At 43.4% G+C, this 25,660-nt stretch overlaps 4 protein-coding genes across 7 annotated transcripts; 3 read left to right on the forward strand and 1 right to left on the reverse strand.

The window, feature by feature from the left end:
• Window positions 1-11,251, forward strand: slc35e4 (solute carrier family 35 member E4). 3 transcript variants are annotated; one of them, XM_079289316.1, is made up of 4 exons: window positions 1-19; window positions 5,250-5,268; window positions 5,792-6,405; window positions 8,542-11,251. In XM_079289316.1, the coding sequence occupies exons 3-4, from the start codon at window positions 5,811-5,813 to the stop codon at window positions 9,045-9,047; spliced, it is 1,101 nt and encodes a 366-aa protein (XP_079145442.1). In that variant the 5' UTR covers window positions 1-19; window positions 5,250-5,268; window positions 5,792-5,810; the 3' UTR covers window positions 9,048-11,251. The 3 variants fall into 3 exon arrangements, with proteins under 3 accessions (XP_079145442.1, XP_079145443.1, XP_079145441.1); XM_079289317.1 differs by lacking the exon at window positions 1-19 and having other exon boundaries at window positions 5,108-5,268; XM_079289315.1 differs by lacking the exons at window positions 1-19; window positions 5,250-5,268 and having other exon boundaries at window positions 5,689-6,405.
• On the reverse strand, window positions 357-4,265 carry LOC306792245 (uncharacterized protein). Its single transcript, XM_079289318.1, has 8 exons — window positions 4,253-4,265; window positions 4,001-4,141; window positions 3,517-3,574; window positions 3,267-3,395; window positions 3,000-3,095; window positions 2,571-2,659; window positions 2,360-2,402; window positions 357-1,319 (listed from the first exon to the last, which is right to left on the reverse strand). Coding segments are annotated over exons 1-8 (834 nt in total). The 5' UTR covers window positions 4,255-4,265; the 3' UTR covers window positions 357-1,043.
• Window positions 11,252-12,102: 851 nt separating the features above from the next.
• On the forward strand, window positions 12,103-14,950 carry smtna (smoothelin a). 2 transcript variants are annotated; one of them, XM_079288898.1, is made up of 9 exons: window positions 12,103-12,224; window positions 12,316-12,401; window positions 12,868-12,969; window positions 13,076-13,151; window positions 13,233-13,361; window positions 13,453-13,486; window positions 13,895-14,012; window positions 14,145-14,296; window positions 14,462-14,950. In XM_079288898.1, exons 3-9 carry the CDS (start codon window positions 12,883-12,885, stop codon window positions 14,607-14,609), a joined length of 744 nt encoding a protein of 247 aa, XP_079145024.1. In that variant the 5' UTR covers window positions 12,103-12,224; window positions 12,316-12,401; window positions 12,868-12,882; the 3' UTR covers window positions 14,610-14,950. The 2 variants fall into 2 exon arrangements, with proteins under 2 accessions (XP_079145024.1, XP_079145025.1); XM_079288899.1 differs by lacking the exon at window positions 12,103-12,224 and having other exon boundaries at window positions 12,282-12,401.
• Window positions 14,951-16,501: 1,551 nt separating this feature from the next.
• inpp5ja (inositol polyphosphate-5-phosphatase Ja) lies at window positions 16,502-23,405 on the forward strand (the record flags this gene model as incomplete). The annotated part of the gene is made up of 13 exons (XM_079289043.1): window positions 16,502-16,572; window positions 17,739-18,386; window positions 19,357-19,464; window positions 19,628-19,736; window positions 19,871-19,987; window positions 20,516-20,691; window positions 21,058-21,169; window positions 21,364-21,473; window positions 21,599-21,809; window positions 21,917-22,054; window positions 22,158-22,223; window positions 22,309-22,413; window positions 22,935-23,405. The coding sequence occupies exons 2-13, from the start codon at window positions 17,743-17,745 to the stop codon at window positions 23,403-23,405; spliced, it is 2,367 nt and encodes a 788-aa protein (XP_079145169.1). The 5' UTR covers window positions 16,502-16,572; window positions 17,739-17,742.
• Between the last annotated feature and the right edge of the window lie 2,255 nt (window positions 23,406-25,660).

The raw sequence follows: 25,660 nt of genomic DNA on the forward strand, positions 1-25,660 counted from the left end.
GGCGAGTGATGCTGCCAAGGTACGAGAAAGGGCAAGCTCAAATCGTGGCAGCGGCAGCTAGTACAGGCACTTCCGGTTGCAAGCTCAGCTGCCACGACTTTCCGTGGCAGCTGGGCCTGCAACAGGAAGTTGTCCGTGGCAGCTGGGCCTGCAACAGGAAGTGATTGCCACTGTTTGCGACTGGTACCACTAGCATCTTGTGGCAGCTGCCAGTGTTTCGGAGCGGATTCCGCCGTAGTTTAGCCTTTATTTGTCGTTATTTGACATTATGTGACAATACATTAAGGTCATTGAAGGCATGATGAAGGCATGACTGTTGGTAGTTGTAATTAGTTTATTAAAAAAAGGCCGAATTATCATGGTATGGCCACTCGTTTTTGTCAACAAGCTAATTGCGGGCTAACTTCCCTTGAAACCTGTTACCCATGGCAACGATAAACACTTTCACGCTGCAGACTAAAGGAATGCAAATTATAAATATGGATGGATATGCATTGTACTGTTTAGAGTGATAGCAATCCATATAACCTATTGACTTGGATATATATATACAGTATGTGTATGTATGTATCTATATCAATATATTTTTATGTATGGATATATTAATACAATTTGTGTACAACTTTTTTTCTCTGTTTGTCCTGTCTGTCTCAACAGGACAGTAGTTTGGGGGAGGCAGTAAGAAGAACCTGATCACATGAAGCTTGATCTACATCATTCCAGCTATTGTAAACCACAGATGACCAATCACAGATATAGACCCCAAACATCTATATCCAGTTTAGATGACCTACAAATGACCCGCTACTGCCACTTCCTTTCCGTTGACCGCAATCCATATAACGTGTGGGTTGTCACAAGTTTTGGGAAAGGTGACACGGCTGTTTGGTCGATGGTTTATTTAAAAAAAAATGTATTGAACAAACAATAACAATTTGACGTATTGTCAATAATAACACAACAAAATACAGACATTTAAACGAACATACATTGACAGTGACAGATTAGTGAGTTACAATACTTGTAAAGCACATGTAGACTAACTATTTCTCCTCAAACCTCGAAAACACTTTCAAATTGTTTTCATCAATAAGGTCTGTGCAGAATTTGTTATAGTCCTTCTGTTTGTCAAAAACAAAAGTGAAAAGCTCTGCTGGAGACTCTTCACTCGGGTCATCACAGTTGTGCAGCTCCTGGAGGGCTTCCTGTTGTTCCTTTTCATCCATGGAAAGGACAGCGGGAACTTTAAACCCTCCATCAAATTGTGTCTTGAGACACCAGTCAGCTGCAGCCAGGCTGTCTCTCAGAAGAACATTTACCTGCAGTAAAGAATAAAGTGTACTCAAAGTATTTATTGTATATTGGTGTTGTAACCAACTAATACTTCAAACTTGTACAGCATTTACAGTACCTAATTAACAAATAGATGTTTTGTAACAACAAATGTTGTCTTTGTCAACATATGTGTCATTCAACATCTAAAAGTCAAATCTCTATTTAGAGAAATAAGCAACAAAGAACAAACAGTAATGCTGGATGGGTTCCATCGAGAGCCTTTCAAATTGAATGGCAGTATATAATAAGATTTACCTGTATTTATTTATGTAAATTAATGCTGACAATAAATAGTTGCAAACCAATTCTAGCCAGAGCTTAATCCATGCACATAATTAAGCACCAATCTTATTAGATATCCTGTGAGTTCACAAAAGCTGCTTAATTTAAGTAGTGAAGTGATTCTATATAGGGCGACTGTGGCTAAGGGGATAGCAGGGCCATCTTTCAATCAGAGGGTCGGCGGTTCAATCCCTGGCTCTGGTTCTGCTAGTCGCATGTCAATGTGTCCTTGAGCAAGACACTTAACCCCAAAATTGCTGTAATGACTGTAATGTAATATATTGTCTTATGATCATGCAACAGACAATACCTTCATGATGGATCTTATGTGAAAGGCTAAATGACATTCATTTATATTTACAGTTTTAGTATTTCATGCTAATCCATTTTTTTTATTGTTTATCAGGCAGCCCAAAATCTATTATTTCTTATTTTTGGATTCTACTTCATTCATCTAATCGGTTTATATTCAGCTTAATTGTTATTCCTGTACATGCATGCAATACATAATATGAAGTTCTGATGTTTGTGAATGTGCTGCATGGTTTCCGCCATCAGGTGTCGCCCTTGAGCACATGAATCCGTTAAAAGTTATTTCAGCAAAAAATAGAATTTGTCTTGTGGATTACGGTAAATCAAATATACTCTGCTTTGTTGTTTAATGCAGAAATAAAGCCACTGTAAATCAAACTACGCACCAGCATCTGTGTCTCTGACTGCAAAGATTTTTAACATTTCTTACCTCTTCTGTGCTTTCTCTGTCACTTGTTGACAACTCTGGAGCACTGAAAAAAAATATATTATCTGTAAATGAACCACTGCCACATTCAGTCATTACAGTTATGTCAACTTCACATGCAAAACCACTCTTAGCCAGGATTAGCATAATGGATTTCGTGATGTTACACATATGCATGCTCACCCACAATTCAAACACAAGTCATGTGGTCTACCTTTTCTCTTTATATGTGTTCTCCAGCAGCACAGACTCTGCCTGGTATCTGCACATGTTGCTGGTCTTTTGCAACCACTGAATCACAACCTACAAAAATGTATCGATAATAATAATTATAAAGTATGTTAAATCAATTTGACAGTTTTTACCAAATGTTAATTGTCAGTCATTACATACATACATTTATATTTCATTTAAATTGATACTTACCTGTACCAGGTTACCCAGTTAAGTTAGCACATTGATACTAAGTTATTCTTCCAGTTGTAGTTTTGGTTTATATTCTCCAAATGGTGTTCTCAAATGTCTATTGACACTTGTATCTCTCGGAGGCCTATGCCATTAATAACTCACTAATTTTCTGCTGTAAACGTAATTCTTAAACTACCGGTAATTGTTAATTTGGTACACATCCTCAATAGCTCACCTCTGGCAAAATGACCTCTGTGATGAATAGCTGCTTCTCAGCTACAGTTCCAGGCACTGACAGTAGTCTTTCCAGACGTTGGATAATCTGTTCTGTCTGGGAAAACAAGTAAATAAGAAACAAATAAAACACTTTTTGTATACCATCCTGAAAGAGGAGAACAAGAAAATGTCACGGTAACATTTCTCTATCAATCTAGTCCTACCTTTTCCCCTCCTCTGCCTAAAATGCTGTGTGTACAAATAAGACAAAAACAGCACACTCTACCTTCATGTCACTGAATAAAGTGAAATGTTCACTGTGATATTTTCGCAGGGCTGCATCCAATCCTCTGTGTTTCCACAGATACATTCTGTTGGAGAGAAAATGCCCACTCTGCAGATTTCTTTCCAAGTCCTGAAATATAAGATGTATATGTAGTTGTAGATTCAGTGTTATGTATAATTAGTGAATACCATTTTTATGTGAAAAACCTTTGTACAGCTCACTGGAGAAAATGTACAATGTATGTTATTACCTTTATTTCTTCATCCTGAAGAATTTCTTCTGCTTTAACAGACTCCAAGATGTTGTCTCTGTTTAAGACAGAAGCATTGCCTGAATTTGACGAAAATCTTTACATGTTGTAGTTTTACAACATACACCTTTAATTACCATGTATCAAATTTTACATTGGTTATACTGTATATATAACTAGCTTGTTGCCAGTATATACTGTAAATCGCTAAAGGCTATGAATGTTGTTTGGGTAATCGTATATTTATTTGTCATTAACAGTCTTTTTTACGTTGTCTATTTATTTATTTGTTAATTTTACAATGTTATTATGTGTTAACTCCAGTGATCCATGAATTATGTTAAATATATGACACTTTAATATAGAACATAAAACTGAAAATTATTGGAGATACTAAGGGAAATTCTTCCCTAATTTATATCAAACACAACTAAAACAATTGTCACTTTTATATCAATCAACGAATGAATGAGATGATTCTTACACATCTTGGACAATGTTGCATCCACAAAAGAAATCCTTTGATGTCCAGTCACCTTCCACACCAGCACACTCAAAATGCAGCCAATTTTTGCAAGTTGAGCATTGAACCCATTGGTAGTTCTTTATGTGGTCATGGAAAACCCTATGAAAAAACAGAGGTGGGACAACTTCCAATATTCCACAATCATTTCATCAGGTTCGTCAATTGCAAATATTCCAAAATGTATTTTCCCTCGAATCATAAGTTACTTACATAAAACTGAACTTTTCACTGTGTTGTGTGTGAAGTGCTATATAAATAAAATAGAGTTGAGTTGCCACTCATGTTGCACATACCTGGTTGTCCCAGTTGCTCGCTGGAACAAACATGACTTTTTTTTGGGCAACAAGTACCAATTGAAGTTAGCCCGCAATTAGCTTGTTGACAAAAACGAGTGGCCATACCATGATAATTCGGCCTTTTTTTAATAAACTAATTACAACTACCAACAGTCATGCCTTCATCATGCCTTCAATGACCTTAATGTATTGTCACATAATGTCAAATAACGACAAATAAAGGCTAAACTACGGCGGAATCCGTTCCGAAACAGTGGCAGCTGCCACAAGATGCTAGTGGTACCAGTCGCAAACAGTGAAAACTGTCGCGAAAAGTAGTGGCAGGTACCACACAACGGTGTTAACTGTCGCAACAACTTGTTGCATACTGTATATATATCTATATACTGCGTATATATATCCAAGTCAACATGTTATATGGATTGCTATCACTCTAAACAGTACATTGCATATCCATCCATATTTATAATTTGCATTCCTTTAGTCTGCAGCGTGAAAGTGTTTATCGTTGCCATGGGTAACAGGTTTCAAGGGAAGTTAGCCCGCAATTAGCTTGTTGACAAAAACGAGTGGCCATACCATGATAATTCGGCCTTTTTTAAATAAACTAATTACAACTACCAACAGTCATGCCTTCAATGACCTTAATGTATTGTCATATAATGTCAAATAACGAAAAAATAAAGGCTAAACTACGGCGGAATCCGCTCCGAAATGCTGGCAGCTGCCACAAGATGCTAGTGGCAGCTGTCACATACAGTGGCAATCACTTCCTGTTGCAGGCCCAGCTGCCACGGACAACTTCCTGTTGCAGGCCCAGCTGCCACGGAAAGTCGTGGCAACTGAGCTTGCAACAGGAAGTGCCTGTACTAGCTGCCGCTGCCACGATTTGAGCCAGCTCCTACTGCAAGGTACACGTCGGAGAACAAGGTAAAGACGACGACGCGCTGATTGTGAGACACGCCACTGACCGCACTGTGACTAACGTTCACGTTAAGCTAACACCGCGTCACGCGCCAGAGTGACTGTTAACGTTAGATACAAACATAACAGTTAGCTTCGGAGAGGGGTCGCTAGCTAACGTTAGCATGACAGCTCGAGACATGACAGTGTCACGTGACAGTCCGTAGCAGAGGTCGGTTAACTTTAACCTTTTTATACTGTCAAAGGATCTGTTGTGCTCGTGGTCTCATCTGTCTGTCTGCCATAGTCCGGCATATGTCATTAATTTCGCCTGTGCGGGGTAAGTTACACAACCAAAATAGAAACACGTGTCTGTGGGCGGTGCTTAAATAAAATGCAGGTTTTACTGATCAACAAAAACTGGCTATAATAACGCCGCAGAGGAGACGAACAGCTGTGTCGCAGGTTGTTTTCGCGAGGCGTGTCCGGTTTTGATAATGCTTTTCAAATGGAGGATGAGAGGCGCGGACTCAACATGTTTTCTTTGTAGAGAGGACAATGATACGAACATGATCAACGCCGATGGCTTCTCAAAATGCGAGGCGACTCAGCAAGAGAGAGGCGGGAGGAGGAGGCCACCCTCAGAGATGCTCCATCTGCTGTCAGCTGTTATTGTCTGGCTCGTGACGGGGACCACCATCTCCAGCCTCAACAAATGGATATTTGCCGTTTACAACTTCAGGTACCCTCTGCTGTTGTCGGCGCTGCACATGCTGACCGCCATAGTGGTGGACTATGGGCTGATCAAGCTGCAGGTGATCCGCCACAGAGGGGCCTGGGAACAGGACCTGACCCCCAGCGCAAAATGTAAGGTGTTCCTATTGAGTCTGACATTTTGTGCCAGTATTGCTTTCGGCAACATGGGTCTGAACTATGTCCAGCTGTCGTTTGCACAAATGATCTACACCACCACCCCGCTCTTTACCTTGGCCATCTCCACGCTGATCCTGGGCAAGCAACATCACATCCTCAAATACACAGCCATGATGCCCATCTGCCTGGGAGCCTCCTTCAGCATCATGGGAGAAGTCCAGTTTGATCAGACCGGTTGCTTCTTTGTGTTTGCAGCGACCATGTTGAGGGGCGTCAAGTCGATTCAGCAGAGTAAGTCACATTTTCTGTTGTCTTTGCTGTCAAAAGTAGCCTTTTATAAGTTAAATACCCTTTTTTATTACTGGAAATTTCATCTCATAGCTCAGACATCAGAGGTTATTTTAGTGTCCCCCCCAAGTACACCGCAGCAGTCTGTGGTCCTGGAACTTTTTAGTGATTCACTCCTCAGTCCAGTAACACACTCATACGTTAAGGTGGAAAGTCAGTGTCATATTTTCTGGTTTCTTAGGGAGCACGATACAAACATTGATGGTTTATGAGTAAGAATGGGCGGAGTTTCACATCCTGGAGATGTGTTGCTCTGTTGTGTTGTTTTTAAAAGAGTGATCGTCTGGTCAGTTTTAGTGAACGTGACCTGGGAAAGAGACGGATTCCTTTCTTGAACTGATGTCAGATGGGATGAGTACACATGTATCCAATGTCCTCATAACATAATGTTCCCTGCTCTCAGGGAAGCATTCGTGGAAGGAATTTCTTTAGTTAGCCTCAGTGTCCAGAGGATTAGTTTCTATAATGTCATTAGTCTCCACAACTTTGTCAGAGACGGGGGGGGGGGGGGGGGAAAGAAGGTTATGAGATTCTAAAAATATATACAGTAGAGGCCCTGTATTTAATCGTTACATAACACTTAAGCAGATATTCGCTTTTGTGAGGGCCAGAACTGCCCCACCATGAGAGCAAGCCTGTACCATGCAGCGCGGCATCGCAATAACAATACCGAAACTGGTTTACAATTAAAAGGAATTTAATCCTACTGAAGCAAATACAATTATACAGTGAAGTACACGACTTCTATGGAATATTTAAACAAAAGAAAACCCTCGCGCAAAAAAACTCATCTTTAGCTCTTCAGCCCGTAAAAACATGTCTGTCTGCCGAGAGCCCGACCAAGACGAGAAAAAAAGACTTAAATAAAACCTCCCACATCCTGTTTGAAACCCCTCCCCTTTTGTCCATCACAATTCCTATTGGCTAACTCCCAGGTCCACCCTGTAATCGCCTGTCTAAAAGTCTCTCTGTCCCTTCGTTCTTAATACATTCTATATAAAAGATAAGACGTTGCGACTTTTGGCAAAAGCTTCATGTCTCAAATTCTACTTCTAGCTACTAATCCTAAAACATCTTTATGCTTATCTTAATTATGCATTTCCAAAACACTTATGATTGTGACTAATTATGAATCATTAAACACTTTTATTATAACTTCTAAACATACAATTCTACACTGAAATTTCTTACAGTTTTTCGTCAGAAGGATGTAATGCTGCATACAGAGGAGCACCTCGTGGTTACTGGGTCAGGCTTGTGACTATCGGGTCATCGGTTCAAATACTCCAGTAGCGCTGCTCCGTGTAAATGGATGAATACAGAAAAGGAAAATTTATTTCTGCGTTTGCATTTGGAGCAGAATTAGTAATGGACGGCCAGCAGGTCGAAGCTGCTGCTCATTACTTTTATTTTTAATCATGACTAAACATGTGAGTCCATCCTGAAGTGCCAAACTAGCCGGGCGACGTTGTCTCAAGTTTCAACACCCTATTTTCATCGTCTTCCACTTGTTGTTGTAACAGTTTCCCTCATACAGGTTACAACTTGTTACAGGTTCGGTACTCTGTAGTGTTCAAGCTGCCTTAGCTCTTTCTGAAACATGAAAATATTTTATAGCTCCCTACATGTCAGACATCAAGCCGTGTTCTGTTCAAGTTTCCAAACAGGAGTTTTGCATAATTGTCTGTAAAGAGCTTGTTGTAAACTTTTGAATGAGCAGATAAGTAAACAGGATAAAGTCTGTCCTTCTTATTCAGACTAAGAAACACAGGAACCTTGTTATGTCACCTGAACAGTCTAATACTGTATATTCCAGTAGGAACAGGTCTTGTAGTTGCTGAAACGGATGTTTCTTCTAAGTAGGAAGTGCAGTAAAAGAAAAACAAGTTTTGTTCTCGACATCTCTCTTTGTTCTTTTGCTTTACAGTCATGTTTGTAACCACTGCTTACACTTCTATGTTTACTTCAGCGAGAGAACCTCAAGCTTAACTAAACCTTGTTTTACATATGAGTCATGTCTATGTCAATAAACACAAAGTCATGTTTGTAACCGTCGCATACCGTTCTCTGTTTCCTCAGGCGTCTTACTCCAGGAGGAGAAAATCAACTCCGTGTTCCTGCTCTACCTGATGTCCATTCCTAGCTTCTGCATCCTGGCCGTGGCGGCTCTGGCCTTGGAGAACTGGGCTCTGCTGGAGTCGCCGTTTCACTACGACTGCCACCTATGGGTCTTCATCCTGCTCAGCTGCCTGGGCTCCGTCATGTACAACCTGGCCAGCTGCTGCGTCATCACGCTCACCTCCGCCGTCACTCTGCACATCCTCGGCAACCTGAGCGTGGTGGGGAACCTGCTGCTGTCTCAGCTGCTCTTCGGCACCGAGCTCTCCGCCCTCAGCTGCGCCGGCGCCGTGCTGACGTTGTCCGGCATGCTCATCTATCAGAACTCCGAGTTCATCGTCAGCTTCCTGGACGCGCGCAGGGCCAAAGCGGAGAAGTCCGGACGGGTGGACAAAGCTAGTGCATCCGAACCGACGTGTCATCAGCAGCAGAGAACGTGCGAGAAACAGGAAGACAAGATGGACTGAATGGAGAAGATGAAGGAGAGGATAAAACTTTGAAAGAAAGTGATTAAAATCCTGGCTATGTGAGGGTGAGTGACTTTTTAAGGCCGTCATCAGTGATGATGTGACAGTTTTTATTTCTCCACAGAAGTGGAGTCCGCGGAGAGCTAAAGGTAGCCTTTATATGTCAGGGTGATGGATAACCTCTCTCCTTCATCTGTAAATCACTCATCCATAGCCTTTAGCGGTATATGCATGCGTGAGCACACTAAACTGTTTAATACCTCACAAGGTATTCACACTGTCACTCATACTACACTGTGAAAACGTTCTCATTGGCAGAGGGCTCTATAGTGTGACGTTAAAGGCTTAGAGAGACCTCCGCCTCAAATCTGAACGGGCACAATTAGTATGAAAGATATTTATTCATGGTACTGGTCCCTGACATTCACCTGGTCATGGTAAGGGACTGGGTTTTTGGCAGCTTTTGTTTTTTTTTGTTGGCATTTGAACCACGAAGCTTGTTTAAATGAGGACGCTTAAACTTTTTCGAGGCAGAAGTTAACGAGGAGATTTCGTCTTTTCCTCCACCGGAGCACATTTTTAAATCTGTGTATTTCGTCCTCCCTCTATGAACCTCAGTGTGACTTCCCACTTAAGGCTTATATTTTGTTCTCGGGCAACTCCCTGAAGAATTACTCCAATTATTTTCAATCTTTTACAACAGCTCTCCTCGATAATTAGGTTCACGAGTGCTCTAAGGAGTGTCACGCAGCTATAGCGGTCTGTTCCCTGTGGAAGAGAAGAGGAACGAGAGGATGTCCTTTAAGGTTGCTTCTTAAATCCCAGCCAATGTCAGCGGTTAGGTTCATTGTTTTAAGTTGAAAAACTGACCTCTGCTGGACAATGTTCTCAGTATTTGAGAAACATTTTGTTAATATGATTTTTGTTATTTATTTGGTGACAAAACACATTTTATTCCTTTAAAAAAAAATATATTTATGTGGAAGAAAATATTTATTTTTGAACGACTTCAGCAGTCACTGGCTTTGTTATGCTTGTAGCTTCTGGTCCTCATGTGTCTTGTACATGCATACATGTAATATTAGTACAGACTAGTCTCTCTTTTTAGAGGAAAGTCATGAATACTATGCAGAAGGCTGCATGTCGCTGCTCCTGAAAGCGTCTTATGTCATCCAGGTTGTCTGTTACTGTGCACTCCCGCCTACATTCACGGTTTACCAAACGTCTTTTGAAAGCTTTTTTTTTTTTTGGTCACACTGTGTCGAAATACTGACTTGATCACTTCTCACATACAGTTGAGCTCTCACAAGATCACAACAATAACAACGCCATACGTCAACGTTTTTATTTTAATGACACTCGCCATAATTTCCATAAGAATAACTACCAGTAGGATTGTACGCTGAAAGATTTCAGTTGACGTATAACTGATCATTTATAAAATATCATTCTCCAAAGCATCATAAATAACCACGAGGTGCTTTTCGGTCATTAAAAATAGTGAGAGAAAGGTATGAAACGGTTTTAGGTTGCAGTTTAATAATTCTCAATTACAGGTTTAAAGATTATGTACAGCAGATCACTTCACTCGTTTTACATTATTGAATACCTCAGCTGTTAAATAGGAGCTGTTACGCCCTTTTGTTGGTTTATTATGAACTATTTGACTGAGATCAAGCAGCCTTTCAGTAACTACAACATGGGAACGATGGATTTCTCTGTGTTCAGTGGGTCAAAATATTTTAAAACACATTATTGATCATTCATCAAATTCATCGTTCGGTCTCATTCAAACGATCTCCAGCTGGTGGAAGTTTGGCTGCTTGTTCTCGTGGGTCACATGTCGATTGTGAGTGTGGGGCGGAGAAACTGTTGCACTTAAAAGGTACGAAGAGGCTTCGTACGGACTTGTTTTGATTGTTTGCAAAGCTAGTTTGGCGTAAATAGACGTTTTATGATAATGTATTTTAGAGTCGTATGTGGCTGGTTTAAACTATACTGATTTAAGAATGAAACATTTGCCTCATGCCTTATTTGGACATACTGTAGATAAGAACGGAGTGATCTTATTTCTCATTTTATCAGATTTTTTGATTTATACTTTGAATGCCAACAGCAGGTGCTTCTTTTGAGGGCCAAATATATGGGTGATTCATGTACACAGGATCTGCAATTGCTTGAATAAAAATAACAATGGACAAGTACATGTTTTGGGTGTTTTTCTGATGCTATAAAAGGCTATTTTTACCGCTTATGTTTTTAACTTAATTGTTAACATTTTCAGTGCATGTAAAACGACTCTAACATTCGGGAATATACAACACATTGTGATGGTGAAAACCATACAGACAAAGTTGCCTTCAGGGCTGCAACTAAAGTTTATTTTTATTGTCGAAAAATCTGTAGATTATGACAACGCATTTATTCTGTAGAAAAAGAAGGCTTCCATTGAAAGTTCACAGTTAGACTTTAAATTGCCATTTCTTCGAAACAACAATTTTTTGAAATTATGTAAATCAGCAAATCCTTATGTTGGAAAGTTTGAACCAGTTAAATGTTTCATCTTTTTTTCTTCACAAAACACTGTCAATCTACTAATCAATGAATCCACTAATGGAGTCAGCAATTCCCTCCAGAAACAAAGACGGGTCTTACTCTGGCCTGTACAAGTCCATGTTGTCATACATTGAGGCTATTTAGATGTAGTTATCAGTGTTCACCACTTGGTGGAGCAGTTTGTCTGCTTTCTGATTTGTTAGATGTTCCCTAAATCTGCCTTAACTATTGAACATAAACAATCACAGTAGAAGCTGAAGAGTGTGTTTTGCTAATGGTGTTTTCTTCCAGATGTGTGTGTGTGTGTGCGCTCTGTTCTCTCTTCTAAAGATTCCTCTACTTCTGTAAACACCGTGCTACTGGTCAGCCTTTTGCCTGAATAAGGCAGTGCTCCTCACTCTCCCCCCCCCCCCCCCCCCTGTTAACTCTTTGTTTTCCAGCCCAAAAGAGTCGCCTGCTGCACCCTCCAAATGAAGTGTTACCAAGTGAGAATCTGTATTTTCATATCGAGTTTGGTGCCATAAAGTTTCACACGAAATCATCAGTGACAAGAGGAGGAGAAACTCTCCTGAGGGTGACGGAGACTTCTCCTCCTCCTCCTTCCCATCTTGGGTGATTCGTGTAAGCAACCTCCACTTGCTCTCCAAACATGCGTCCTTGCGAAGCGTGAGGTGTGATGTCAACGCCGAGCTCTCACTGCTCCCCAGATCAGTCTCGAGGAGGATTGCCGAGAGGCTGAAAACTTCCAAGAAGCTCAAAGACGTCCACCAGACGCACACGTTTGCATCCTGAAAACAGGTGAGCGATTAACAGCCACAAATCAACGTTATCAATGTGTGTTTGTCACCGTTCATCACTTCATCCTTCCTGTCTTGTGCCATTAGGCCCGACTGTGACTCCTTTCTCGCTGCGTCTGAGCACATATCTTTACGCTGTTATCAGATTATTTTAGGAATGGTCTCGGTCCACTGCATTACTATATTTGTACGTGTTTTTTTCCCCCCTTCTGTTTCTGCTGGCTGCTGAGATACACTACTTGAGCAAGACAAACATCTCCTTGCACGGCTGCTCGGTTTGTGTCTCCTAAGACTCTCACAACTGTTTGTATTTGAATCACTGCAGTGTGATTTTATGCTCTGTGACATTTGCTCATTGTTTGCTGTAAATAACAAAAAGTATCTGGTCTGTTCGGTCTGTGCAGATAATTCAAACATTTTCAATTCTATGTGAATAATCTGTGTCTCTTTTTTGCACCATCCAGTAGATTTGCTCCTCAAACATGGAGTCAAAAACTGATGTTGGATCCGCATCGGTGACCAGCGAAGAACTGGCTGCTGTTGAGGATGAAGAGGTTCTCAACAAGATGGTGAGATCTCCTTTCATCACTCTGACACTGAGACCTTTCTCACTTCAAATTAGGTGACCTTTAACCCGGTCATTAACGTTAACCAGCGGTTTGTCTTTTTTTTTAGCTGGATAATGCAACCGACTTCGAAGAGAGGCGAATGATACGTGCTGCGTTACGGGAGCTGCTCAAGAAAAAGAGAGGTAAAATCTGATACTTGCTCCCGCATGCAAGTTACCATAATACTGTCTCCGTATTCTAAATCCAACGTCATCTCTCATCAGATAAACGGGAGCAGGATCGGGGGTCGAGGCAGCAGGACCTGAGGCAGCAGGGCCTGAGCAAAGGAGGGAAAACAGGCGGGGCTGTCAGCATAGGCAGAGCATCCATGACCCAGCAGCCACCAGCGAACAGTGCGTTTATAAAGACACGCTGTGATATCTCGTGTTTCATTGAAAGGATTTCAGCTTCTTGATGTTGGTTTGATTCTCTGCATCTTTTCAGGGCCGTCAGGTCAGCCCTCTCCATCGGCAGGCAGGTGAGTCTATGATTTGCTCAGTTTTGGCATGTTTGGGTTCATTAACTATACAAAACAGATTCAAAAAAATGTAATCCCAGATATGCCCTAATCATATTCTTATTTTTAATGACTTTTTATTCAAACAATGTTGACTTTCCTTTTGGAACTTAAGTAGCCATGTCCACAAAATGTTCCATGGTGTGAGGTAAATCCTGTTTTCGTGTGGTGCCCCTGCTGAAGCCTGCCAGCATCAGTGTCTTAAACATCTAATAGGAGCTCTATTGCTGCAGAACAAAGTCTTCCTGTGTGTTAAGTAATCCACCCAAGAAAGGAAATAAAAACGTTTTTCCCAAGTAAAAAGATGAGAGAAGCCATACTGTCTGTACATGCGGTGTGTACCTCCTTGTCTTTGTCTCGTGTCCTCAGCGAGGCCAGTCCCGCTGTAGCCTCAGCTCAGAAATGTCCTCCTGCTGCAGCACCCAACGTTAAAAATGTCAAACAGATGCTTCTGGACTGGTGCAGAGCCAAAACCGAGCCATATGAGGTAAACATGCCCCGACTCTCTGTGTCTTTGAATTATTGCCCACTGGAGCTATGCATAGCTCTGCCTCGTATGGCTTCTTTTTTTTTTGTGTCACTATTTCTTCTAAACTGATTCCCCTCTGGTGTGAAACAGGGGGTGCACATCCGTAACTTCTCCTCAAGTTGGAAAGACGGCATAGCCTTCTGCGCCTTGGTGCACCGCTTCTTCCCCGACGCGTTTGAGTACTCGATCCTCAACCCCAACAAGCCCAGGGAAAACTTCCAGCTGGCTTTCAACACTGCAGAGTGAGCTGTCATTCCTTATATGAAGAGGCAGATGCATCTTGTCTGGAACAAACTCAAGCAGTGCAGATTTAAAGAATGACTTCACAGTTCTGTGTCATAGCTTGTCTCAAGTTGTTTATCAGTGGCTCTCTCTCGCTCTCTCGCTCTCTCTCTGTCTCTCTGCAGGAGGCTCGCTGGCTGCCCCCCTCTGCTGGACGCCGACGACTTAGTCCGGATGAAGGAGCCCGACTGGAAGTGTGTGTACACGTACATCCAGGAGTTCTACCGCTGCCTGGTGGAGAAAGGCCTGGTCAAAACCAAAAAGCGACCGTAGAGTCTGACAGCTTTCATGATTGGCAGTGACTTTCAATTTTTACAATTATTGCACCGATAAGCATGAGGTCTGAGAGATAATATTGCTCACCTTTTTCAACTTAATATTTACATTTTGTCTTTGGTCTTAGAGTTGCTATTTAGTACTTCATGTATCTGGCTGACGCATTATGTTACTGTAAATGCAGTATTTGCATTGGTTAGTGTATGAGCGGGGACTTGCGGGTGTCTGTGCTCTCAGTGGACAGCTGGCTCTTAGGATCAGTACATTCCACTGAGATTACACATCTGCATGAATCCCCGTCAGAGCCGTAGAGAATCTGGGAACAAATGTTATCATGATGCTGTTGAGAGCCTGCCAGTGTGAGTATTGCAGGCAAATGTAATAAATATCCATTCCATTAACATGCTGTTGTCTACCGATAACTGATGATTAAACTAAATGGTACTGTAGATGCTGAAGTGATTTTTTGCCTGATACATTATTCAGCGGCTCTTCACGTTTTATTTAAAACTATGGCCATGGATACAGTTTGTGTTTGCCTTGGGCTCAAGACTTCAACTTTCATTGTCGCACACAATTGAACGCAGCAGAGCACAATGTTTGGACATTTAGTCTCTGCATTTAGCCCATTTCAGCATTAGGAGTAGCAGGCAGCTACGATACAGGGTTCGGGGATTCGGTGACTTGCTCAAAGGCCCCTCTGGAGCTCTGGCTCCTGAGTCAAGTTCCCACGAACTGAGCTGCTGCTGCCCCACAAACACAAAACCTGTTTCAATCTTGGGGCATTGAGTTTAGAATACACGGAGTGTTTACTGACCGGAATGTGCAAAAAGTGTTTGGTGAGCTTGACATACATTAGGGGCTCTCTGTGAGAGATTCTCTGCCTCTGCTTTTATTATAGACTTTATGGAGGTACATATAATTCATTTTTATGCTAATAATTCCTTAAATTATTATAATTTTTTAATATTTCTTTTAATGGGCATATTGACACATTGCACAGTTCATCCATCCATATATGCCCGATCCCGATAATAATAGTAATAATAATAATCACAGTTTATCTTTTCAAGAAATCAGGAAAATCTTAACTTGATAATGAAATTACTGTTTAACACATTTTTACAGAGTGACCAATGTAACTTTAGGCCTATAAGCTTCATTGATTGCATTTCACAGATGGGTAGCTTTGCCAGACCGGAATTTAAATATTGGCATGCTGATCAATTCCCCCCACCAGTGACTCACTCATGCCAGATTAATGCGTCACTGAGAGGACAGCTGCTCAATTATTTCTGTGAGATATTTGTGAGAGAGAGAGATGTAGGTGAGAGAGAGGGTGCGGGTAAGAGAGGATGAGAGAGAGAGGATGAGAGAGAGAGGGAGGGTGAGTGTAAGAGAGGATGAGAGAGAGAGAGAGAGAGGGAAAGAGAGAGGGAGGGAGAGAGAGATGATTAAAGAGGGAGAGAGAGGGAGGGAGAGCTAGGGGGGTGAGAGAGATAGCGAGTTGCACTGAGAGCGCGCGTGACGGGTCGCTGAACGGCCGGTGTTCCGGAGGTGCAGGCGGGATGCTGACCGAAAAGTGCCCAGCTGTTCTGCTATAGACAGTGACGTGTAGGATGAGGAACAATCAGCGGTGTTGTATCTCAGTGTAAACATCAACATGAAAGAGTCCGGACGCATCCACCGTGACCGCCTCCCGTCTTGACAGCCCCGCGGCGCGGTCCACACCGTGACGGAGACGTCCGCTCAGGCTACACCGACAGGTCGCGTCCGTCCTGCAGGCTGGCTGGGTCGGAGACTATAAATCGTGGTTGGCCTTTGTGTGACATCTCCGTCGCGTTGATTGGCGTGCGAGACAGAAAGCGGACTGATGCATGTTCCCCTCCGTGAAACCGAGAGATCACCTTTGCGGTTCACCTTGGAAATGAAATAATGGTTTGAAAAAAACGCCTGAACGGTAAGACGGATGTTTTCACGAGGACGTGTTCACTGCAGCTCCGTGTTTGTGTTTTAATTCGCATGTAGTTGTGCTTTGTGGTGTTCTTCACGAGTCCACGCTCGCACCTTTGAAGATAATGAAGCTGTCATTCAGGCTCATGGACGATGGCAATGTGAAAGACGGCCCACTACTGTGCTGCTCTCAAAGTTGCCTTTTTTTTTTACTTTTAAAGTGAGTTAATTACAAACCTGCTTATCGCCGTTAGTCAACGCTCCGTTTAGGACTGCGGTCACATGAGATGCTCTGTTACTGAGATACCCTAATTTGCATTTCATGAATGATTAACAAGAGGTGTATAATTTCTGTGTGCAGGGAGCACGTAAACAAGATGGTGGGAGGAGAGAGGCCCCTGTCCTCCTATCATGAGGCCCGTGTCCTCCTCCTTGTGACCTACAGAGTCTGTTGACATTGTCTGATGTGCTTCTTGATCTGCAGCTGTGTGTGAACTGTGCTCTGAGATAGGGATAACCTATATAACCTATAACCTCCAGGGATAATCCCTGAGACAGGCAGTAACCCGGCTCACACTGAGATCTCATGATGAACAATTCTGCCTTTTGCTTTGTGAAAGGGTCAGAAGGCTAATTAAAGTTGCTAGGCAACAAGGATATATTCGAGGAAGGAGGTACAAAGTTTGTTCCTTAGCCCAATAAGTGAGTATCATTTTAACAGCAGATTCAAATTACTAATACAAAATCAATTATGATGGATTAGATTGAGCCACTCAGCAGTACATAGTTACCAGCTGCAACAGAAGAAGTAAAGCTTGCACATTAATGCATCCATTGTTATAATCCAATGATTACCAATGATGTAACAGAGATGTGAATACTTCTTCCGTCACTGCCTCGGCCCCATTGCCTACTCACGCCAACGTCACCAGTGATGCCTGAGCAGCATGATGTGGACAGGTGCTCAATGTAATGGGATGCATTCGCTCAGTGCCTGCAAACCCTTTGCTGTTGCACTGGTGTACTCAGGACTCACTGACTGATTGTTGGGTGCAGTCTGATTCAAGACACGATAAAGGGCAAAGAATGCTCTCCTCTCATTGTCTTGCTTTAATGTTTGACTTGTCTTTGAAGATGAATGTGTAATAATTAACCACATGCTGCCTGTTGCAGGTTAATGGATCGCATGCAGCAGAAACAGATCAGCACTGACCCTTGTGGACCCAAAGTGCAACCTGGACCCTGCGCGTGGATCGGAGTCAGTCCGGCGTCACTGCCACAGTTCGCAGTCCAGGAACCACCTCACATCAGCCCATCAGAGGAGCCCCAGAAACAGTGTGGATTGAGCATCATGCAGGCTGCAGCTGCACCTGTAATAGTGACGGACCAAATGCAGTCAACGCAGCCAAAGTCTGGAACCACCCCAGCAACACTGGTAAGCATAAGCCGGCCAAGACCGACTGCTCTCGCAACTAAACCTGCTCCGAAGTCGACCAGAATCTCAGTGGACCCCTCCAAGGAAATAGATTTAATCCCAGTTTTTATCTCAGGACCTCAGAGTGCCAACGTCCTGTCACATTCCCCGACAGAGTCCCCCTTCTGCCGTCACAGTCCTCAGAGTCCCCGCAGCCCTCAGTCTTACACCAGCCAGCCTTACCTGAGCCCTAACCCTGGCCTGCCCCATCCCAATCCCAGCCTGAACTCTAGCCTAAGCCCAAAACCCAGCCTCGGTCCTCAGCCTCAGAGGACCCCCTCACCCGGGAGCTCCACCCAGAACCAAGTGCAGTCTGAGAAGCCAGGTGCAGAAAGCAATGACTTCAGGTGAGACAATTTATAACACCTTTACATGTCACATGAATCAAAGCTGCAAATTTCACTTTGAGTTTTGTGAACCTGGTGAAGTCACACAGACACATTTTGTTGTCAGAAGGAGATGAAGGAGAAGATATGTGTTCTGGATAGGCTTTTAAGACTTGGGAGTTTGCTGCTCAAAGCTGAGCAGCAAACATTGCTGAGCTATGTTATGTGGAAATGAGACTAAGACACGAAGAAAACAAGAACATTTTGAAAAGGAAAATGTGAATTAGGTCACTTCTGACATTAAAATAAACAGCCAGCTCTCAGATCTTATTCATGAAAGTGCTCTTGAAGTTTTCAAAACAGGTTGTGTTCAGAAATAACATGATTTTAAGCAAACATTTGACAAAAACAAACAAATGTAACTTTTTCCTGGGATAGTTTATATTTCCAAATGTCCAATTACTGTACATTGACTCTCATGTTATATGCATTTAAAATGAATGGAACTAATCTCAAATCCCATGTTATGCTTTTGAAAAAGTCAGGACTGTAAATAATTGATTTGTATTGATTTTGCTGAAATATGCAACAAAAACGCTATATCTATATCTCTTTTGCGAAAACTGTTTTTATGTGATGGCAAAAATCATGAATCTTTTTTTCCATTTATTTCTTGTCATTTTATAGACAATATGATCAACTGATTCTATAAATGTTAGCAGCAGCTCTGAGTTGTGTTGCCTCTGGTGTTTAGCTCCATCTCTTTCTCTCTTCTAGCACACACACACACACACACACACACACACACACACACACCTTAGTCATCATCGAGGTAATTGTGCCTACCTTTATATGCTGAGTGTATATACACAAAGCTGATAACAGCTATTGCGCTGAGGATTACAGCACAGATTATCTCCTCTTTCACAGTGCACAACATATAGTACTTGAATCGAATGCAGCATTTTTCACTGTTTCTCATCCCTGACAGGGTGTACATCGTCACATGGAATGTGGGATCAGCTGTCCCTCCAGATGACATCACATCTCTGTTCGGACCAAATGTTTCAGATGGGAGCGTTGACATGTTTATCATCGGGTAAGCAAGTATTTCCACCAGGCTCAGCAGTGCCAGGGAGACAGCTGCGGGTGCCCACTCAGTCATCTGTGTTCATTTTGATGCGTCTCCGCCTGTTACCCATCACTGTCCTCTTTTTTTTCACTTGTTGATGACATTTCTCTACTTCTCTGGCACCACGCAGACTCCAGGAAGTCAACTCCATGATAAACAAGCGACTGAAGGATGCTATTTTCTCAGACCAGTGGAGTGAGCTTTGCATGGACAAGCTGAGTCCTTTCGGATATGTTTTGGTCAGTAAGGAGTTAAATCTCATCATATCTGTCATACTGTAGATTTTGTTTTTACTCCTATCCCTTTTCTTTGCCATTATAAACTCTAGTTTACTGTATTGATGTCATATTTTGCATCTGTCCCATCCCTTTAGGTGGCATCCCAGCGTATGCAGGGAGTGCTGCTGCTGGTTTTCTCTAAATTCTGCCATCTTCCGTTCCTCAGAGGTGTGCAGACTGAGAGCACACGCACAGGACTTGGGGGATATTGGGTACGTGTGATCTGCTCTTAACTCTGAGATTTGTTCCGTTACTAAATTTGTGGCGGGTTTGTGTCAGTGGGAATTTAGGGGGATGGGGGTATTGTGTGCTCCCTCCTGCCAGCAGGCGCGTGCATGCCTGGGTGCATATGTCAGTGTGTGACCTTCCTGTGCGTGTTGATGTCAGCATCACCCCTGGCTGCTGCTGGTGCAGTCTCCTTCTCTTTGAGGTCAGTGCAGCAGCAGGCTGTCTGGCTTTCTGGTTCTGTGACTCGGTCAGAAAACAACCATCCTGACTTTGTCCCTGAACACAGTTGATACACGCTGGCTCAACGTATTCATGAAAATATTTAATTATTCACGCTAATGGCCTAGCATTTATACAGCGCCTTTTCTAGTCTTCGGACCACTCAAAGGGCTTTACACTAAAAGAGCCGTTGGCGGACGAGCCGAGCTATCTCCTGAACCACAGCCCCCCCCTGAAGGGATCCCTTTCCCAACCTGTCCTCTCTTCACCCTTTTTTTTTTTCTCATTCTAAGGGGAATAAAGGGGGTGTCAGCGCGAGGATGACAGTGTTTGGCCACCCAGTGTGCTTTCTCAACTGTCACCTGCCAGCTCACATGAGGAACCTGGAACAGCGGATGGAGGACTTTGAAAGCATCCTGCAGCAGCAGCAGTTTGAAGGAGGCACTGCCACTGGTGTGCTGGACCACGAGTGGGTGATATCATTTTTTATGTATGACTTTGACTAGTTTAGCTGAAGATTGTCCATCGATAAATATTGCATTCAGTCATGCATAGCATACTCTGTATTTCGTTTTTATTTGCACCTAAATGCCATATTACACGATGAGAAGCTCAGCTATCTTAAAGGTCTCAGGATATGATCTTTTATGTGTCTTGAGCTTCAAGCCTCACATTTTATTTGACCAAGAATGTTACTGATTTCTTGGGATAGCAATGAACATGAAGTAAAATAGATTGTTCAAAAGCGCCTTTACAATTGCCTCTTGGAAGTAAAAAGTAACGGCATCCTTCCTTTTTTATTTTGAAATGTGTCCCTCTTCTTTTCTGTCCCCAGTGTCGTTTTTTGGTTTGGGGATTTAAATTTCCGTATTGAAGACTATGACATCCATGTGGTGAAATGTGCCATCGACAGCAATAAACTGCCACTTCTGTGGGAGCGAGATCAGGTGAGGCATTTTAAATCATTCGCCCCTCGACCTTTTCTTGAAGGCTTTACGACACCTGCTTTTTGGTCATCAACTACGACCAGCAGAGAGCGCTCTCAAACAAAGTGAACAAACATCCCCTTATGTCAGGGGGAATAAAAGTCATCCAGGTGTGTGACCTGCTCTTCCTTTCCCATCATTTGTCTACTCCACAGCTCAACATGGCTAAAAACACAGAGTCCATCCTTGAGGGCTTCATTGAGGGACCACTCAAATTCCCACCCACCTATAAGTTTGATGTGGGCACTCATACTTACGACACCAGGTTCGTCCACTCGCCTTTATCGTAAACTTCCCCCTATCATATTGTATTTTTCTAGAGGCCGAGGCCTGTTAAATTGTTGCTGCCCACCATGACAGTCTGTTCTTTATTTGCTTCTTTTCTGTCAGTGCAAAGAAGAGGAAACCTGCGTGGACAGATCGCATCCTCTGGCGCCCTCGTCGTACCGGCTCCACAGTTCCTACCCACAATGCAGCGCTGCAGCGGGGTCTGACCTCGTGGTTGGGCGGGGCGACTAAAGTGACACAGCATGTGTACCGAAGTCACATGGGCTACACCGTCAGCGACCACAAGCCTGTTTCTGCCGTGTTTTCACTGGATGTGAGACAATATTTCCTTGAAATACGCTGTACTCAATTTTTGAATGACATCTCTCGTTGTATCGCTTGCTTACGTTTTATTCAACTGCCTTGTGCTCTATTTTCTAGTTCCCATTCAAGGTGGATATGCCTCTGGTGGAGCTGCAGTTAAACAAGGAATGGTGTAAAGTCTCAGATGCTACAGTCAGATTCACTGTTGCATCAACTTATCAGCGCAGCTCATGGGACTGGGTAGCAATATACAAGGTAATTGTCTGATTGTTTTTGCTCAACAGCTCAGGGTCAATTCTTACAATTTGATGGCCGGCGTCAGTGTTTAAAATGATTTCCATTTGTTACTTCTGCACAGGTTGGATTCAGACATCACAAAGATTACCAGGCATACATATGGGCCAAGGGAGAGCATGCAACACAGGTGTGTCAGACACTCAAATTCACACATTTAATTTGTGCAGCAGCAGAATTCAGGGTTCATTTCTTTACGTTCCTTTCTTCACCAGGTGACATTTTCAGAGGAGGATTTGCCGAGAGATGACTGTGAATACATCCTGGGTTACTACAGTCATAATATGAACAGCATTGTTGGACTGTCAACGCCAATACAGGTAACAAAAGTCAGATCTCACTGCTTCTTATGATGTATTCATGAATGGATGTATGCACATATGGTAGGTATAAGTATGGAGACACCCAAGCATTACAGACATATGCGACTAGGAACCTTCACTCTTCTGGGAAAGTTTTATTGGACCGGGCTGCAGGGACAAGAGGGTCACGTCAAATTAGTTACCTTTAATTTCCAAAGCTCTCGTGAGCTGGTTGTGGTGAGGGATTTGACGTGGAGTGGTTGTGGTTAGGATAGGTCATTGGGCAGCGAGTCACGTGAGAGTTGTCGTACGTTTCAGCAGACCTATGGTTATCTAGCAGACACCCGACCTGAAGTCATTTGGTCCAAGTCTCAAGCAAGTCAAGTCACTCCCCTAATACTTTGATGTAAGTCAGGGGTCTGTGCAGGCTTGTCACGTTATATCACACCAAACTGGGAAAACCAGTGTGACAGGAAAGAACTGCCAGCAACGTCGCTCATAACACCCTTATCCTGTCTTGAATTCTCCACCCTAAACAGATCAATATTCCAGTCCACAGCCCCACCGCGCATCGCTCCGACTGCTCAGACGCCAGCTCAGAAGATGACAGCACTCTGGTTCTGCTGGCCCCAAACTCCCGCAGCCCGAGCCCCAAAACTGGAAAACACAACCATCGCCATCGTCGCAGCCGCAGCCCAGCTGTTTCTGCTCTCGCCACCAAACCCCTGCCCTCCCTGCAGGGCCTCAGCCTCTGTCCTCGCTCCAAAGAATGCCAGACTCGCAGCCGCTCCCCTTGCTCTGCTGCTAAGAAGGAGCGACTGGTCTCCCCCGTCGCCGTGGTGTCCCCCGCCATCAGCCCGCTCAGTCCCCGCAGCCCCGTGTCTCCAGGTGGCGGGGTGACTGCACCGGAGGCCCTGGTCGCTGCCATCTTAGGTGAACACAGACCAGCTCAGATTAGCCCCACAGGGGTCAAACAGATAGGGAAGACGGGGGAAACAGGCACTGCATAGACCAGGGATTCCCAAAGTGGGGGTGCGCGAGCTGCCTCTAGGGGGTGCGCGAGAGGAAAAGTGTAATGGCGGTCTGATGGTGTAATAATATTAAATATAAAAAAAAAATGTAATTTTAATTTAAAAACTGTCAGGTGGGACATCTGAAGCTATCAGTCGTAAAAGAGGAGAGGGACAGAGAGAGAGAGAGGAATCGGAGGCGAGGGGAACGGAGAGGTGCGTTGGGGAGAGACCGGGAGAAGAAATCGAGCCAGAGTCAGAGGAAGATGAGACGGAGGAGACCAAAAGGAGGAAGGGATAGCACAGACACATCGGGAGCACATCGGCCCATCGCGGAGTCAAGGTGAAAAAAGAGGAAACGAGAGAGAGCATCAGACTGGGAAAAAAAAGAGGGAAAATTATGAAAAGTATCTGTGTCTGGGCTTCACTTGGATTGGCAACGCAGATTGCCCAAAGCCACAGTGCGTGGTGTGCAGTGAGGTTCTGGCTAACAGTCTGAAGCTCTTATTTACGTCGCCACCTGAACACCAAGCACGCCAGTGCAAGTCAAAAGCCCCTTACATTGTTTATATCGAAATTGGAGGAGTTACAAAACAGCCAAAAACAACTGGAGTCTCATTCATGTGTTGGGTCTATAAATGACGCACTACGGGCTTCATATCTGGTTACAGAATAGCGAGAAAGGGGCTACCGCACACAATCGCCGAAGACGTGAGCTTGCCAGCTGCCAGAGAGATGGTGGAATGTATGATTGGGGAGAAAGAAGCAAAAAAGTTGGACATGATCCCGGTGTCCAACAACACTGTGTCGCGCCGCATCGATGCTTTGTCCGAAGACATCCTGGCTACATTAGTCGCTCATTAATTGTAAATTAAATGTGACAATCTGCCTCTGAGCCTGTGCGTGTGTGCTCGCATCAGTATTGCTCTTTAAAAGTGACGCCTTGTGTCACTGAAAGTTATTGAAACTTTGTTGCAGTGTTTCAGGGCGTTTTCACACCTTCAGTTCGTTTGCTTTGTTGCAGTTGCTCCTTTGTTCGGTTTGTGTTCACACTGCAACATTTAACAGCGGACTAAATCTTGTAAACAAATGCCACGCGCGAGCAAACTGTTCTCTCATTGGTCCGATTCTTATGCGGCTATGAAGGCTTAAAAGGCTCTGTTGCTTCTTTTTTTTTTTTTTTTAGTAAGGGGGGGGGGGGGGGTGCGCGAACCCGGTCGGGATGTAGAAGGGGGTGCGCGGCCTAAAAAGTTTGGGAACCGCTGGCATAGACTGTAAACAACAATAGCGAAAAGGAGGCGCTGTACAAGGAGAACGGCAATATCCATGCATTAAGTGTCTGATCCCACGACGTCGCTGTGCTCGTAGAAGAAGCACATTCAGTGACTCCTCATGTAGTTTGTAAACATTCTACATCATAGCACATCTGTTTCTCAATCGACCATCTACATCTTGGAGTCAAAGATGTGTCCAGACTCCCGACGCCAAGTGCTTTTATAGACTCATAAGAAGAAGAAACCATTTTTATTGTCATATATACACGAAATTTGACCACTGCATTTGACCCATCCCTGTATATAGGGAGCAGTGGGCTGCCATTGATCGGCGCCCGGGGAGCCGGGGGTTCAGTGTATTGCTCAGGTACACTTCGACATGTGACACGTCCCAGTCGGGGATTGAGCCGTTGACCTTCCGGTTCCCAGACGACCCTCTTAACCCAGTGAGCCACGGTCGCCCCATCATAGCCCCAGCTATATCATATACGTAAACAAACCTGTTGAATGTGAAACCAAAGTCAGAGTAGACCTGTGACGGATGTGACCAGTGATTACTGACAGCAATATGGATCCATAGACAGTCTCATATCAAAGTAAGGACCCTGGACCAGACGTATTGACGTAGTGTCATATTTTACATCAGAGAGTGTGTGTTTGTGTGTGTGTGGGTTTGTGTAGACCTATGTGTTAAAAACAAATGTGTGAAACATGCATTTTGGACCAGATGATGGTTTCAACTTTCAACTCTATAGTTCTTGGTCTGTATTCATGAAATGAATCGGATGTATCAAAGAACAGAGAGAGAGAGCATTTCAATCTGAAATGTACATGTGTCCGTGTGACTTGAACAGTCATCTTAGAACGATGCTCTTTTCAGCAGCTGTTCTATAGAGATCAGTGAGTGGGTGTTAAGGCGAATGTGTTTGTTTTGCTTCAAGAAAGATACGTGTCATGTGTTTTGTGTGAGTGTGCAAATAA

The sequence above is a fragment of the Melanostigma gelatinosum genome, assembly GCF_949748355.1.
Source record: "Melanostigma gelatinosum genome assembly, chromosome: 18".
Lineage (NCBI taxonomy): Eukaryota > Metazoa > Chordata > Actinopteri > Perciformes > Zoarcidae > Melanostigma > Melanostigma gelatinosum.